This window comes from Condylura cristata, unplaced genomic scaffold (assembly GCF_000260355.1).
Source record: "Condylura cristata isolate star-nosed mole 26May11 unplaced genomic scaffold, ConCri1.0 scaffold00025, whole genome shotgun sequence".
NCBI lineage: Eukaryota > Metazoa > Chordata > Mammalia > Eulipotyphla > Talpidae > Condylura > Condylura cristata.
Genome location: NW_004567126.1, coordinates 19,196,592 through 19,212,342, shown reverse-complemented (window position 1 = coordinate 19,212,342; position 15,751 = coordinate 19,196,592). Strand labels below are relative to the sequence as shown.

The following is a 15,751-nucleotide window of genomic DNA, read 5'->3' as shown; positions in this document are numbered from 1 at the left end:
TTTTTTTAATCCCTTGGTGTTTAGTAGAGGCCTTTTTCAGAGTTCCCATCTGTGTCAGATAGGGGTAAGCACCACTATCTGGCAGCATCCACCCTGGTGGGAGCAGCAGGAACTAGTGAGAATCCTTAAAGAGGTGACACTTGAATGCAGGTCGAAGCTTCTTGATGCCCTCTTTCCCCTCAGGACTTTTACTAGTTGTGTCATCTGAAATTCTGTGTGTTAAGAGGAAAACTATTATTCTTCTACAAACTCACTCCTGGAACTGCGCACACTGGGGATGCTGAGGTTTAAGAGAGATTTTTAAGCTTAACCCAGCCCTCCCAAATCCAAGCCCTATCTGGGGAAGGGGCTGGAGAACTCTGCATTTGTATCCATATTAAAGATAGAAAGTCTTCAGTTTTATTCAGCTTTCTGCAAGTATTTGTTACTTGCCTAAGCGTGCCTAAGACTGTATAAATCCCGGATGCAATGTTCGTGAACAGATAGGACCTCATATTCAAATGGCACCTACATTTTAGGTCAGAGGATGTTAACACGAGTGGTGGAGTAGATAGGTGAACCGCTGGGTAGGTTAGGCAAGGGCAGATTAGGTGGCACGTGGAAAGTCGAGTGGAGGGTTAATAACATGAGGTAATAGGAAGTAAGGAGCATCTGGGCTCATCTGCAGGCTAGGTGGTTTAGAAAATATACAGACTTTGGGCGGTGCCTTTCTAGGTGGGATGTTGCCTGATTCATGAATCATTTATTAAGATCAATTTGACTCTTAAAAAAAAGAAAAAGATACTAAAGGATATGGACTGTGGAGTTAGCCTGACCTGACCCTACCCCACCACTGGTGTGTGGCCTTGAGCAAACCAGTTCACCTTACCTTATCTATAAATGAGGTTACGAATAGTGCTTACCTCATAGGGGGATGTTGGTAATTAAATTACAGTGTAAATAAAGTGCTTACTTTGGTGCTTGATCTATGGTAAGGATGACATTAAAATCAAAAGTTTTTGTTGTCCCTATTTTTTTGTTAAGATTTATTTATTTATGCATATAAGAACTGGGGTACAGGCCAGAGGTACAGGGTGGTGAGAGGATTCACCAGAGACACAGTGGGGAACAGAACAGGCAGATCGACTTAAATATACTGCTGAGGGGAGCAGCGGGCGAGATGGTAGAGGTCTGCCATGCCACGTGGGTCACCTCCCTGGCTGGGGATTGAATTTTGTGCTGCAGTGGCTGCAGAGAGCTTCTTGGTGCTGCGCTTTAACCTATTGTGCCACCAGGGAGGGTCCCTGTTGTCCCCATTCTGAAGATGCGGTTATGTTACTTGGCCAAAGTCATATAGCCAATAAAGGGTGAACAGAGGAGCCTGGATTAGAGCTCTCTGGGCCTTTGACTCTGAGCATTGCTCTGCCTCCCTTAGGTGTCATTGCTTCTCGGGGAGGGATGCTAGAGCATCATGAGAAAATGTCTGTTAGTTTTTAGTTCAGTGCCAGTACACGTTCAATAGTGGTAAGTTTTTGTTCTCCCTCTTGAGAACACACAACTTTCCTCCTTATTGAAAAAGGACAGACATCCTCTCAGGGCCCTGGAAACATGCCTGCTGGTTCTAGGCAGACTGCCTGCCCAGTGTTCCCCTCCCTGCCGGCAGCCTCACAGGCTGTACTCGGGGTGGGGGGGGTTGGAGGGAGTCTTTTTAGCTGTTGATTTCTTCCTCCTCTAAGGTAAAGGCCATGCCGCCTCCAGGGAAAGTGTCCCGAAAGGAGGATGGGAAAGCTCCCCGCAAGGAGGACCTGGAGCTCCAGTGTGAGTGGGGGTCCTGCTCCTACGTGTGCTGGGCCATGGAGGAATTCTGCGAGCATGTCACGCAGCACCTGCAGCAGCACCTGCACAGCTCCTCCGGCGGGGAGGACGAGGAGGACGACCCATTGGGTAAGGGGTGGAGTGGGAAGCAAAGTTCCAGGGGAGGCAGAAAATCTGGCTTTCCTTTCTCCAGAGGGAGAAGGCAGCCTAGGAGAACAGTGATTTATTTTCCTAATTGTGTTTTTGTTTGGTTTGTAAACCCCTTGTAGAAAACACGTCCAGCAAGGATCTATGCAATGAATCACCGTGTGCAGTATTCATGGAAATGTCTTTTGCCCTCCCTCTGATTAAATGAGATAACTTTAATTTCTATCTTTTATTGGTTTACAGCACTGTATATGACTCACAGTAGTTTTTTTAATAAGGATCATATTGTATAAACTGTTGACAATCTGGCTTTTTCACTTTCTCAACGTTTTTTAATTGTGACCACCAGTTAGAAATACATTTTATTTAAAATGTACTTATTTATTTATGCATACAAGAACTGGGGTACAGGCCAGAGGTGTGAGGGTTGAGAGGATTCACCAGAGACAGAGTGGGGAGCGGAACAGGCAGATCAGCTGAAATACACTGCTGAGGGGAGCAGCGGGGAAACAGGAGAAGTCTGCTGTGCCGTGTGGCTCAGCTCCCTGGCCGGGGATCGAACTTGTGCCGCAGTGGCTGGCAATAGTTTGATAGTGCTGAGATTTTAACTCCTGTGCCACCAGGGAGGCCCCCAAATCCTTGTCTTTATTAAATGCTTTCTGAATATTCTTGATTTCACTACCCATTCTTGGGTCACAAACCAGTTTGAAAAACTATTCTATGGAAAGTACAGAGGCCCCCTTTTCGAGTTCTGTTTTTAGGAACGAGGAGCTATAACTACTAAGTTTAGAAGTCTGATATTTACACAAAAGAGAAATGGGTGATTGTTATATTTTTAATATTAAAAAGTTCATGTATAAAATATATTTAGATATAATTGTGTATATTTTTAATTTTAAATATAAAAATTTTCAAAACAAATAATCCTTAAGAAAACATTAAAAATATAGTAAATAAAAGCAATAAATAATACTTTAGAGAGTTAGGAAGGGGACTGGAGTAGTTGAGGGGTCTTCCTGGAGAAGACAGATCTTGGGCAGAAGACTGGGAAGGGAAGGAGGAACTGTGGCTTGACAGTGGGGAGTGGGGGTGTCACAGGCTGGAAGCCAGTGACGCCTCACAGAACAGTAGAAACTTGGAGCTGGAGTTGCCTGCCCCCTCCATTTCCGGCACTGGACTTTGCACACCATTCCCTCTGCTTGGGCCACACTTGTCCTCCACATAGTTTACAAATACCCTGCCGCTCTCAAAGCAGGGATACGTCCAGTACGTCCCTGGCTATGTTGATTACCTCTGTTGCTCTGTTAATTCTTTCATGTACTAGCTCCACAAGTGTACTTATGACTGGTAGCAGTTTTGTACTCACACATGAGAATACTTGATTACTCATTTTTTCTTCCTGATTGAAAGCTATTTCAAGGACAAAGACTGGGACTCTCTACTACTGGTACACGATAGGTGGTCACTAAATGACTGGTATTTGCTGAATCAATTTCCGGTAATTTGGTGTGAGTCCAGTCTCATTGCTGTAAAGTGCCACAGGAAGAAAGTAAACTAAGCTTGGAAAGTATCTGATTCTTTCTTCTAAACCCCTTTCTACAGAGGATGAATTCTCCTGTTTGTGGCAAGAGTGTGGCTTTTGTTCTCTGGACAGTTCTGCTGACCTCGTCCGCCATGTCTACTTCCACTGCTACCATACAAAGCTGAAGCAGTGGGGGCTGCAGGCCCTGCAGAGCCAGGCGGACCTCAGCCCCTGCATCTTGGACCTCCAGAGCCGCAACATCATCCCTGACATCCCTGACCACTTCCTGTGCCTGTGGGAACATTGCGAGGTCAGCAGGCAGTGCTGGTAGTAGCGCTTGACGCACATTGGGAGCCTTAACTATAGGCACCTTGACCCTTTCAGGGACATCCTACATTCCTGAGGTTCCTGCTGGAATCTCTCTTGCTAAAAATTTCCCATTCCTGCCAAGTAAATGTGAGAGAGCCAAAAAGCCCCTTTGGGACACATAGGGGTAAATATCCCTCACCCACTCTCAGCCCTTACCTCAAGTTGCTCCTGGCAGAGTTCCTTCGACAATCCCGAGTGGTTCTACCGGCACGTGGAAGCACACAGCCTGTGCTGTGAATACCAAGCAGTTGGCAAGGACAACCATGTGGTGCTGTGTGGCTGGAAAGGTAGGGTCCCTCCTTAATTTCTGGTCTCTAAAGAACCTCTCGGGTTGATGAGGGACTACGGTTGCTAGTGATGGGACCAATCCTGCAGGTAAGGTTGGCTGCTGGCTGGAGAGATGTGGGGGGACTGTGCCTGTCTGGGGTTTGGAGCCTGACCTAGCCTTCCGTCCCAGGCTGCACCTGCACCTTTAAGGACCGCTGTAAGCTTCGAGAGCACCTCCGCAGCCACACCCAAGAGAAGGTAGTGGCCTGCCCCACTTGTGGGGGCATGTTTGCCAACAACACCAAGTTCTTTGATCACATCCGTCGCCAGACCTCGTTGGATCGTAAGCAGTTAGAGAAGGGGACATGGGTACAGGTTGACTGGGGCGTTGGGGCACAGGGAGGATTTCCGGGGATTGGGCCCCTGAGTATCCACAACTTGACTACGTCTACTTTTAGACTCGGTCACCTGCTGCAGTCTCTGCTGATTTAGATTCATTAGGTGTTTTTCATTGCTTTCTGGGCAGCCCATCAGTTATCTCAGTGATTCCTCACAGCAGCCCCATGAGGTAGGCGTCTTATCCCCTTTTTGCAGATGAGGAATCTGAGGCTCAGAGAGGTTAAATCACTTACCTGAGATCACACAGCTAGTAAGTGGTGAAACTGGGATTCTAACTCAGGTTCTTGACTCCAAGTCCCATTTTCTTTCCACAAAACTTTGTTTACTCATAGCTCCCTAAGCTCCCCTTTTCTCATTGGGTGGTTCCCTTCTGCTTGGGATGGTGCCCCTCTCCTGGGCTTGCTCTCTTCTTTGCCTCTCTGCCATCTCCCACAGCCCATCTTTTTCTTCTGCCTGGCCTGCTCCAGAGCAACGCTTTCAGTGCTCTCACTGTTCCAAGAGGTTTGCTACAGAGCGGCTGTTGCGGGACCATATGCGTAACCACGGTGAGTAGCCGACCGCTCCCCTCCCTGCCCGCCACGCTTCTGCGATACTCAGACCACAGCCTCGTCTCTGCTCCTCTTAGTGAATCACTATAAGTGCCCTCTGTGCGACATGACCTGTCCTCTGCCATCCTCCCTCCGCAACCACATGCGCTTTCGCCACAGTGAGGACCGGCCCTTTAAGTGTGACTATTGTGACTACAGGTAAGGGGAAGCCAGGGCCAGGAATCAGAGGAAGCATGACCCAGGGTCTCCCATGCCCTCCGTACCCTCCTAACTTCCCATGCAGCTGCAAGAATCTGATTGACCTCCGCAAGCACCTGGATACACATAGCAAAGAGCCAGCCTACAGGTGTGATTTTGAGAACTGCGACTTCAGTGCCCGATCCCTCTCCTCTATCAAGTCCCACTACCGAAAAGTGCACGAAGTAAGTGGAGCAGCAGTGGGAAAGGGCTCACAGAAATGTGGTGCAGCCCGGGGGGAGAGCTCACTCTGCTTCCCCTCTCCATTAGGGAGACTCAGAGCCAAGGTACAAATGTCACGTGTGTGACAAATGCTTCACAAGGGGCAACAACCTCACTGTGCACCTTCGCAAGAAACACCAGTTCAAGTGGCCCCCGGGGCACCCCCGCTTTCGGTATGTCTCTGCCTTCCCTGCTGGATTCACACACGCTGTTTTCCCGTTGCCTGTTCAGCAAGTGAGAAACCCTGAGTTTGATACACTTTGATGTCTGCCATCTCCCCGTAGGCTCAAAGAACCCTGCGATGATGGTGGGGCAGAGGTGGTTTTTCTGGTGTTTGAATCCAAGGCTGGTGCCACACTCTGTAAACGCCAGAAGTCCTGCAGCTAGAACTGCAGCGAAGGGTCCTGCTCCTTAGCGCCAGGGCCTTCTCGTAGCCTCTGACCCCCTCCCTCTCCAGTGCAATGTCTGTCTGTCTGTATCTCTCTCTGGCTTGGGTTTCTACATAAACTTTTCCATTTTTAGTAATGATCCTGTCCTCTTGTCTTTTCTTCTACTTATTCCATTAGAAATCTTGTTTGTCTAAAACGCCCATCCTTTGGGACCCTAGGGCTTTCTCATATTTGTCCCTTACGTTCCCAGTCTCCAGGCCCCCTCTGCATCTTCCTGCCCATGTATGCTGCCCTTTGTGCTTGTTCACCAGGTACAAGGAGCATGAAGATGGCTACATGCGGCTGCAGCTGGTTCGCTACGAGAGTGTAGAGCTGACACAGCAGCTGCTGCGCCAACCACAGGGGGACTCGGGCCTGGGAGCTTCCTTGAATGAGAGCAGCCTGCAGGGCATCATTCTAGAAACAGTTCCTGGGGAGCCGGGACCCCAGGAAGAGGCTGAAGAGGAAGAAGAGGGCGTGGGCAGTGAGGGCACAGCCCTCTCAGCCTCTCAGGACACCACCAGCCCTCTGATCCACGTGGTGAATCAGACCAATGCCCAAGGAGAGAGAGAGATTATCTACTATGTGCTGTCTGAAGCCCCTGGAGAGCCCCCGCCAGTTCCTGAGTGCCCCTCAGGGGGCATCATGGAAAAGCTTCAGGGAATAGCTGAGGAGCCAGAAAACCAGATGGTGTGAAGGTTGCAGAATCTGACCATTCCCACCCCAGGCCTAGGGGTTTGCACTGGGCTGGTGGCAGTGCCCCTTGCGGGCAAGCTTGCCAATGGATGCCTTTAGCAGTGGTGCTGAGAACCGTGTGGTCTACTCTGGACCCAGCATACGTCATTTGGCAGACTCTAGGGACTTCTCTTAATGTTCTATAGGAATCATGAGGCTTCTGGAATCTTTGAGGGGGACTTGTGAGTATTCTTTTGGAGGGGGAAGCTACCAGACTTAACCTTGACCTCTTAGACATATGGGAACAGTGATTAAAATGCTTAGTCCACTCACATCCATTCCTATCTTTAGGGGACCTTGCGCCCAGGGAGGACATGTAACTGGTCCCCAGAAGGGCCCTTCCTCACGGCCAGCCCAGGCATCATGAACCTGGCATCCTTTTCCCTCCAAAGAGTTCCTCCTACAGCCCCAGGGACTTTCATGGTTATCCTCAGGGACGGGATTGAGTGTGTGTATAACAATGGCTTTTGGTAATAAAAGAAATACTTGGACTATTCCTTTTTTCTTCCTGATGTTTGATGGCAGTTAATTAGGTATAATGAGATATAGTTATGCAGAAGAGGCTTGTTATAATTAGGTTTATTCCCTTTTTAGTGACTGGAGTTTGCTTTTTTAAGATTTATGCATACAGTGCTGGAGTATAGGCAGAGTGCAAGGGCGGTGAGAGGATTCACCAGAGACAGGAGCATAACAGGCAGATCGGACGAAGTACTCTGCTGAGGGGAGCAGTGGGCAAGACAGGAGAGGTCTGTTGTACCCTGTGGGTCACCACCCAGCCGGGGATCAAAATTGCACTGATGCAGCTACAGCAAGCTTCACAGTGCTGTGCTTTAACCCGTTGCGCCACCAGGGAGGGCCCTGTTTTTGTTTTTTAAAGATTTATTTATTTGTACATACAGAACTGAGGTACAGGCCAGAGGCTCAGGGGCAGTGAGAGGCACCAGAGACAGAGTGGGGAGCAGAACAGGCAGATCGACAAGTACACTGCTGAGGGGAGCAGCGGGCAGGTCAGGAGAGGTCTGCCACGCCATGTGGTCACGTCTGGGGCAGGTGGGAATCGAACTCATGCGGAAGTAGCTTTAGATTCTCAGTGCAGTGCTTTAACCCGCTGAACCACCAGGGCCTGTTTTTGTTTTTAACTATTCTGTTGTTGCTATCTCTCATCTCCCTTTGGTGAAACTTCTTTTTTTATGAGAACATCTATCATATCCATGTATGTTAACTATTATGTTGTTGCTATCTCTCATCTCCCTTTGGTGAAACTTCTTTTTTTATGAGAACATTTATCATATCCATGTATGTCCCAGGTGTAGGCCATGAGTGAGCAGTAGCAGCACTGTAGAGTGGACAAGAGTGGGGATCATCTGAAGACAGCACCTGACCATGGCCACACCCTCTGAGTTCGGATTAGAACTTGGTGTCTCTTGGGTAGTAGTTCTTTGTCTGTGGGACTGTGGGAAGGGAAGGGAAGATGGGGATGGAGGGTGGATTTGGAAGCTTAGGGGATGGCAGGTACTTGGGTTCTAGGAACCATGATGAGAAATTGCATGTCTGATTGTTTTCTAGGGGAAGGGGTCTACTTTTCATTAGATTCTCAAAGACGTTGAAGCTTCCCCAGGGCTTCAGAAAAATAAGACTTTTCTTTAGACCTGTATAGCTACGGATCTCTAACATTCTTGTGAGTTGAAAGGAATATCCTCGGGTCTTCGGTGGTCAAGGACTGCCTTGAAGTGATTTCTGGGCCTTTTTAAAATAAGTGATTTTAATTTTTTAAAAAAGATTTTATTTATTCATACAGAACTGGGGTACAGGCCAGAGATGTAGAGGGTGAGAGGATTCACCAGAGACAGAGCAGGGAGCAAAGCAGGCAGATTGATGAAGTACACTGCTGAGGGGAGCAGCGGGTGGGTCAGGAGAGGTCTGCCACGCCATGTGGTCACCTCCGGAGCAGGCGGGAATCAAACTCATGTGGAAGTGGCTTAAGCTTCTTAGTGCTGTGCTTTAACCAGCTGTACCACCAGGGAGGGCCCGAATTTAATTTTTTAGTACAAATTATTATGGGATGCCCAGAATTTTGAAAGAAAAATCCCTTTGTTAATTCCATCAGCCATTTTATTGAATTCCTTATATAGTTGGGCACCGTGACAGGCACTAAGGATAAAAAGACGAATAAACCAGGGCTTGTCCTGAAAAAGTACAGAGTATTGGAAAAGGAGTGAAGAAAGTCTTCAGCTTGGAAGTGACTTTCAAGTGAGACTTGAAAGAATGAGTTTACGCTCTACTAAGAGCAAGTTACTTTTCAGCAGAAGAAACTAAGTCCATAAACACATCTAGAATGGTACCGTACGGTCTGCAGCACTGAGGACAGCGGGTTCTGAAGAGACCTGGAAAGGAGGGCAAGGCTACCTGCAAGGACCATGTCAAGTCTTGGAATAATGACTTTGTGAGAGATGAGGACTGTAAATTGGAAGAATGAGAGACTGAAAGCAGATCCAAGCTGCTACTGCAGGAACTTAGTCAAGAAATGATGATGGCTTTAAGATGATGTCACTGTGGATGTTCACTTGGCTTCTGTACAAACCCCTTAAAATGGCCGTGTGAAGGAGAGAAAAGTGAAAGTTCCCATAAGCAAAGCCATTGCACTTCTAGCCACACTTTCCTGGGATCTTGTGCTAATTTGCCACTCACCCTGCCCCTCTTCTCTAAGAGTAGGCTATTTCCCCCCAGACAGACTTAAGTGCCTTCAGCAGGAGAGGAGCCTGGGCTCAGCACCATGGTTTGGATAACCCTGGACCTAGAGTGAGGAGTTACTGACTCAGAGCAGCCACAGGTCTGTGGAAGGATATTTTAGGCTGGAGGTGGGTGAGAATAGCTCTCTGGAGGCAGGAGGGTGACAATACTAATTTAATTGCTTCATCTAGGGTCAGCCTGGGAAGCAGTCTGCATGGTATCTGAAGATTAAAGGGACACGCCAGGAGTGTGGAAACCTATGTTTCTTTTTTCTTACTGAAGGCCAGTCCATAGAGAACTGAGTGGGAATAAAAGAAACGGTTCTCTGAAGATGAAAGAGTGAGAAATGGTCATGGGGCACAAAATCCTTTCTGTCAGATACTTCATGAAGGTGCTCAGTGAATGTTAAATGAATGGGTGGATTTTGCTCAAGACTAGGAATCTCATGGTGCATTTTGGGAAGAGGACACCCAATTCATAAACAGTAGCAGAAGGAGTTGAGAAAGAAAAGACGGGGGGGAGGTTATGGAAATTTTTTTTGGCATAGAAGGACTAGGGCATAGGCCAGAAGTGTGTGGATTCTTAAGAGAAACAGAGGGTGTGGGCCAGAGAAGCTTTATATTCTGCAGCTCTAGAGAATCGTTCATTTTTTTTTTAAAGATCTATTTATGCATACAGAACTGGGGTACAAGCCAAAGTGTGGGGGGTGAGAGAATTCACCAGAGACAGAGTGGGGAGCAGAACAGCCAGATATACTGAATTACACTGTTGAGGGGAGCAGTGGGCAAGACAGCAGAGGTCTGCCATGCCATGTGGGTCACTTCCCTGGCCAGGGATCAAACTTGTGCTGCGGTGGCTGTGGATAGCTTCATAGTGCTGTGCTTTAACCCGTTGTGCCATGAGGGAGGGCCCTCCTTCATTTTCTTATAAAAAGGCAGTGGCACTAGAGATGGACAAATAAGTATTACTGTTCTAAAATGCGCTTTCATATTGTTTGATTTTATTATATATGTTGTATTATTATAATTTTAAAACTAAAGGTTTTTTAAAAGCTGTAGTAGGATAGGAACTGTACCCAGGTATCTACCACCACCCTGACGCAGGTACCTAACCCATCTCCCTGCTACCCAGTTCTATTGTGATATGATTGGCATACAGTACTGTTTAAGTTTAAGATGTACAGCACACATACCATACATATGACTTACATCTATCCTGCAGTAATTATCAGTAAGTTAACATCTACCCTATAGATAGGAAAAAGAAGTTTTTCTTTGTGTTGAGATCGCTTGGGATCTACTCAACAACTTTCATATTACCATACAGCAGTGTTACCTGTGGTCATCATGTGTATGCTACATCCCAAGTACTTACCTTGAGACTGGAGGTTTTAACTTTGGACCACTTCCAGTTCCCCTTCCCTACCCTGCTTACAGGAACTATAAGTCTGACTTTATTATTTGAGTTTGTAGTTTGTTGTTTGCTTTTGATTCTTCATATACATGAGATTACTGTACATTTGTCTTCCTCTAGCTGCCTTATTTTACTTAGCATAATGTCCTCAATGTCCATTTTCTAGCAGATGGCAGGATTTCTTTTTATGAGTGAATAACATTCCATTGTTTATAATGTACCACAACTTTATCCATGCGTCCTTTGGTAGACAATCGGGTTGTTCGTTCCCACATTTTGGCTATTATAAATAATGCAGCACTGTACCTGGGTTGCAGACACCTCTGCATCACAGTGTTTTGGTTTCTTTCAGAAGTAGTCTCAGAATTGGAGTGCTGAATCATGGTAGTTCTATTTTTGATTTTTGGAGAAAGCTCCATACTCCTTTCCATAGTGGCTGTACCAGCTCACAGTCCCACCGAAGTGCCCAAGGAGTCTCATTTCTCCACTTCCTCACCACACTTTCCTCTTGCTTCTTGGTGCTATTCATTTTTTTTTTTTTTTGGTGCTATTCATTTTAACAGGTGTGAGGTGATAACTCATTGTGGTTTGACTTGAATTTCCCTAATGATTACTGACGTTGGGAGAAATTTCATGTACCTATTGGTCATCCCTATATACATATATATATATATATATATGTATGTATATATATGTGTATATGTATATATATATTTTTTTTTGGAAAAGTGTCTGTTCAGGTCCTTTGCCCATTAAAAAAATTATTATTTTATTGAAGCACCACTGGTTTACATCCTTGTTAGTATTTAGGACGTATAGGCTCTTCCCCTCTGGTATAGTCACCATAGTACACCCAGAACCAAAACATTTATAGTCCACCATAGTCCATTGTGCTCTGCCCATTTTTTTTTTTTGATGATATATTTTTTTAATTAAAAAGTTTATTTTTACATTATTTTTCACATTTTTTTTTCATCTCAATTGTAATCCCCACGGGTTTCCCATCACCAAATGCTCTGCCCATTTTTTAATTGGAATATTTATTTGCTATTGAGTTAAGCCTCCTTTATCTACCCCTCCTTTCCAAATCTGGGTTGCATTTCCCCAAGTGGCCAGCAGAGGGTTCTTCTATTGACCAAAAACTAAAATTTTTCTTTTCAAAGATGAGAGACTCACGGGAACGGGAAATACCATGGACGAAGGACTTGGGAGGGTGGAAGTAGAATTGGGTCAGTTCCAGAGTCCCCAGCCCAAGTTCTTTCTGACTCCCATAGGACTCTGCTACTCTCTTTTTCCCATAGTTCCCTAAAGCTCCTTACCAACTGCTTCTACAAATCCCTGCCTAGAGTAGCAGGTGTCTTAAGATTAGCTTAGGCTGAGGTGGGAATCTAATGCTTCTGCCTTGCTCCCTTTTTTTTTTTAAGATTTATTTATGCATACAAGAACTCGGGTACAGGTCTGAGTTGTGTGTTGGGGGTGTGTGAGAGAATTCAACAGAGACAGAGTTGGAAGCAGAACAGACAGATACAGATACACTGCTGGGGCTCGGCGCCATCTGCTGCACCATGTGGGTCAGCTCCCTTGCGGGCCATAGAACTCATGCTTCATAGTACTGCAACTTGTGCCACCAAGGAGGCCTCTGCCTTACTCTTCTTAAGACAATTATCATCAATCTTATCTGTCTGGGATTGGGGAATGTGCCCCAGATGAAGGTGGTGTTGACAGTGGTGAGGTCTGGGGTGTGAACTGAGAAGGTTCCTAGAAAAAGGAGAGAATCAGTCTCGGTATGGAGCAGGTTTACTTGGTGAAATCCAACAACCAATAACTAGAATCCCTACAACCTTGGCCTAGATCCCTGTAGCCTTGATCTAGCATACTTGCTCTGTAACCTTATACATGTACTTAACATTTCTGAGCCTCAATTCCCATATCTGAAATATGTGGTTAATACTGACTTCATTAAGTGATTGTAAGGACTAGTTAGGCTGTTCAGCAACATAGGTACTAGTATGTGTTTTCTGTGTGCAAGTTCTGGGACTATAGGCCAAAATGAGACAGACCTAGTCCTTTCCTCAAAGATCACATCTATTTGCTGGCTGTTTAGCACACAGTGGGCTTTCAGTAAATGTAATGTCCACTCCTTTGCCAATGAAATGGGAAATGCTGGAGGAAAGTTTCCTGGATCATGGTCACTCTGACCTAGAGAGTAAGGATGTGTGACTTATTCTTGAGAATAAAAACTACAAATATTAATCACTGAATTCGAAACCTCGTAATAACCCGAAGCGGATATGCAGGACTTTCGTCAACCCCATTACCTGGATGGGGCTCAGAAAGGTAGAGAAATTTACTTAAGACTACAGAACTACTAGGAGATAGTGACAAGATTAGAATGCCAGTGTTCTAACTCCAAGTTAGGACATGGAAGTTTTATTCAGAAAATGGGGAAAGGTGTCCTCAAGAAGGAGAGGCCTGTTCCAGGGAAGAGAGGGGCCTTTAATGGGTGCAATGACAAGGGTTCTAAATGAGCAGTGATTTTCACTTTGCCTACCCAGTGGGATCAATTGGGGAGTTTTTTTTTTTAAATAATATAATTGTTTTTACATCATTTTGTGCCATCTCAGTTGTTCAAGTGGGGCGCTTTTAAAAACACAAATGACTAGGGCCTCCCTGGTGGCTCAATGGGTAAAAAGCGTAGCACTGTGAAGCTTGCAGCAGCCTTTTCAGCATGAATTAGATCCCCAGCCAGGGAGCTGACCCCGCATGGCGCAGCAGACCTCTCCTGTCTTGCCCGCTGCTCCCCTCAGCAGTGTATTTCATCAACCTGCCTGTTCTGCTCCTCACTCTGTCTCTGGTGAATCCTCTCACCACCTCTGCACCTCTGGCCTATACCCCAGTTCTGTATGCATAAATAATAAATCAATCTTAGAACAAACAAAAAACACAAATGACTAAATAGTACTTACTTTTGAGGTTAGAATTCATTAGTTTGGAGTGTCACCCAGAGATCTTTTGAAAGTCCCCCAGGTGATGCTCTCAATCGAGAGGCGGGCCACTGCTCTAGGTCAAAGTGTCCTTTGTAGAAACCTAATAGAGGACTCAGGAGTGCTGGTCTCTGATGACAGGCAAGCCAGTCCTGAGGAATGGCAGTGTGTTCCTAAGAAAGAAGAGGAAATCCTCCTGGGGCTAGCAGGTACCCATTGTTACATCTCCCCCTGCCACCCTCCCCCCCCCAGAAGGGTAGGTTTATTAGAGAAAAATCCATTGTTAGAATCTTTAGTTGGACTCTTGGAAATCTCCAAGAGATTGAAAAGATTGGTTTACCTGTAGGCATGAGATTCCTCTATGACTGTTTCACACAACAGTCTGTTCTGACTTTAAGCATATGCTGTTGACCTCTTGCCTGTTGCCTGCTAGACAGGAAGAGGAAAGTCCAGGTGCTTCCTCAGTATGTTCACATCCCTGTCCTCAATTTCTTTATTTTTGTTAAGGGGCTTATCTGCCTCAAAGAAGATAGTGCCCAGTTCCTAGTAATTGCTCAATAAATGCAATTGTGGGGTTGGGGAATCTGAGGTACCATATTGGAGGTTAACTTGGACAATGGGGGTTCTGTCTGGAGAAGAAAATGTTTTATTGTGAAGAATGGTGGGGGTGGGGGGCTTAGGTCCTGAATCCGGGTAAACTTCAGTTACAGAGTGAGACCTGGAGACATCCTGCAGGGGTCGCCAGCCTCCAGGCTGTGGAGAAGAAGGAGGGGGTGGGGTTAGGTAGGGGCGAGGTTTGACTCATAGTAACCTCAACTGCGGCAGTAAGGCAAAATCTCAGCATAGCCAGTGCTCGGTGCCGCGAGCAGCCTCCCATCCCGTCCATCTCTGCTATGTGACAGGTGGGAACTTGAAAGCCTAGGTCACGTGTTTCAGCTGGCTAACCTACTTACCCCTTGAAGACTGTCTGGGGCAGGCAGGGACCAAGAGAAATTGCCTTAGAAAGGGGCAGAGCTGGGGAAAGCCCTAAAAGGGCTCTGGGGACCTCCATTTGAAGGCTGTTGGGGTGAGGGAGATAATGCTCATATATAGGAGATGTCAAAGACAGTGCCTGTGAACCCTGGGTATGCCTTGGCACCCAGCCTGGCATCAGGCATGCATCTGTCTTAAAGACTGGAATTTGCCTGGAAGAAAAAACACCTCTACAGTCACAGCCTCAGCTCTGGGTACCGGTTTCACCTTTGAGCTGCCTGCAAGCTTTCCCAAAACAGCCATGTTCTGTCCCCTTTTAATTGGTGGCCCACCCATAGAAAGAGTGTGTGTTTGTGTGTGTGTGTGTGTGTGTGTGGTGGGGGGGGTGTGTTGGTTGGGTGGTTGTGTCCCAAGAGTAGCTTTCAAAGCCTTTTTATTTAGTTTGAGAATACCTTGGAGGTAGCTTGAGAGCAAGAACTTAAGGAAATTGATGGAGTGGGCAAGCCCCGTGTAGAGGGCCATCAGCTTCACCATCCCTTGAGAGTGATGGAAACTGCAACCCACTCCCCACCCCCACTCAGCCCCCACCATTGTCTAGTCTGTAATCAGGGGACCTGTCCCTACGAGTGACTTCAGCTCTAATTTCCTCACTGCCTTAAGTCAGCCCTTCCCAGCCAACCCCCAGTCTTGGATCCACTGCTGCACCCGCTCGCTCCCGCCCCTGAGGAGCGGGCGCTTCTCTTCGCCATCCTCGCCCCTCACGGGCTGCGGGCCCGCGCGGGCCCTTTAAGAACAGCGGGCCCGGCGAGCTGTAGCTCGGAGGGGCACGCAGTCGCCCAGCGGGCTCGGGAGGACGAGGAACCGAAGATCGGGCTGCGGGGACCGCGTGCGCGTAGTCACGCCGAGTCGCCGCGCGCCCCGGTAGCCCCTCTCCAACCTTGTCACCACCTCTGACCTGAGGTCCGGGCTCCCAGCAGCCCGCCC

At 47.0% G+C, this 15,751-nt stretch overlaps 2 protein-coding genes across 3 annotated transcripts in view; both read left to right on the top strand.

Annotated features, from left to right (window-relative positions):
- The window catches only part of HINFP (histone H4 transcription factor), a 10,659-nt gene extending 3,495 nt beyond the window's left edge, over positions 1 to 7,164 (top strand). The window contains exons 2-10 of one of the 2 annotated variants that reach the window (XM_004688823.2): positions 1,716 to 1,923; positions 3,544 to 3,773; positions 4,008 to 4,119; positions 4,290 to 4,442; positions 4,966 to 5,043; positions 5,124 to 5,244; positions 5,330 to 5,468; positions 5,554 to 5,678; positions 6,206 to 7,164. In XM_004688823.2, the coding sequence (XP_004688880.1) occupies positions 1,725 to 1,923; positions 3,544 to 3,773; positions 4,008 to 4,119; positions 4,290 to 4,442; positions 4,966 to 5,043; positions 5,124 to 5,244; positions 5,330 to 5,468; positions 5,554 to 5,678; positions 6,206 to 6,629 (1,581 nt within the window). In that variant the 5' untranslated portion in view covers positions 1,716 to 1,724 and the 3' untranslated portion in view covers positions 6,630 to 7,164. The other variant, XM_012729927.1, reaches the window with a different exon arrangement.
- A 5,938-nt stretch (positions 7,165 to 13,102) lies between these two features.
- LOC101632752 overlaps positions 13,103 to 15,751 on the top strand; it is a 4,155-nt gene continuing 1,506 nt past the window's right edge. The window contains exons 1-2 of the mRNA XM_012729400.1: positions 13,103 to 13,148; positions 15,453 to 15,651. Of these exons, the coding sequence (XP_012584854.1) occupies positions 13,103 to 13,148; positions 15,453 to 15,651 (245 nt within the window). The remainder of the gene's footprint in view (positions 13,149 to 15,452; positions 15,652 to 15,751) is intronic.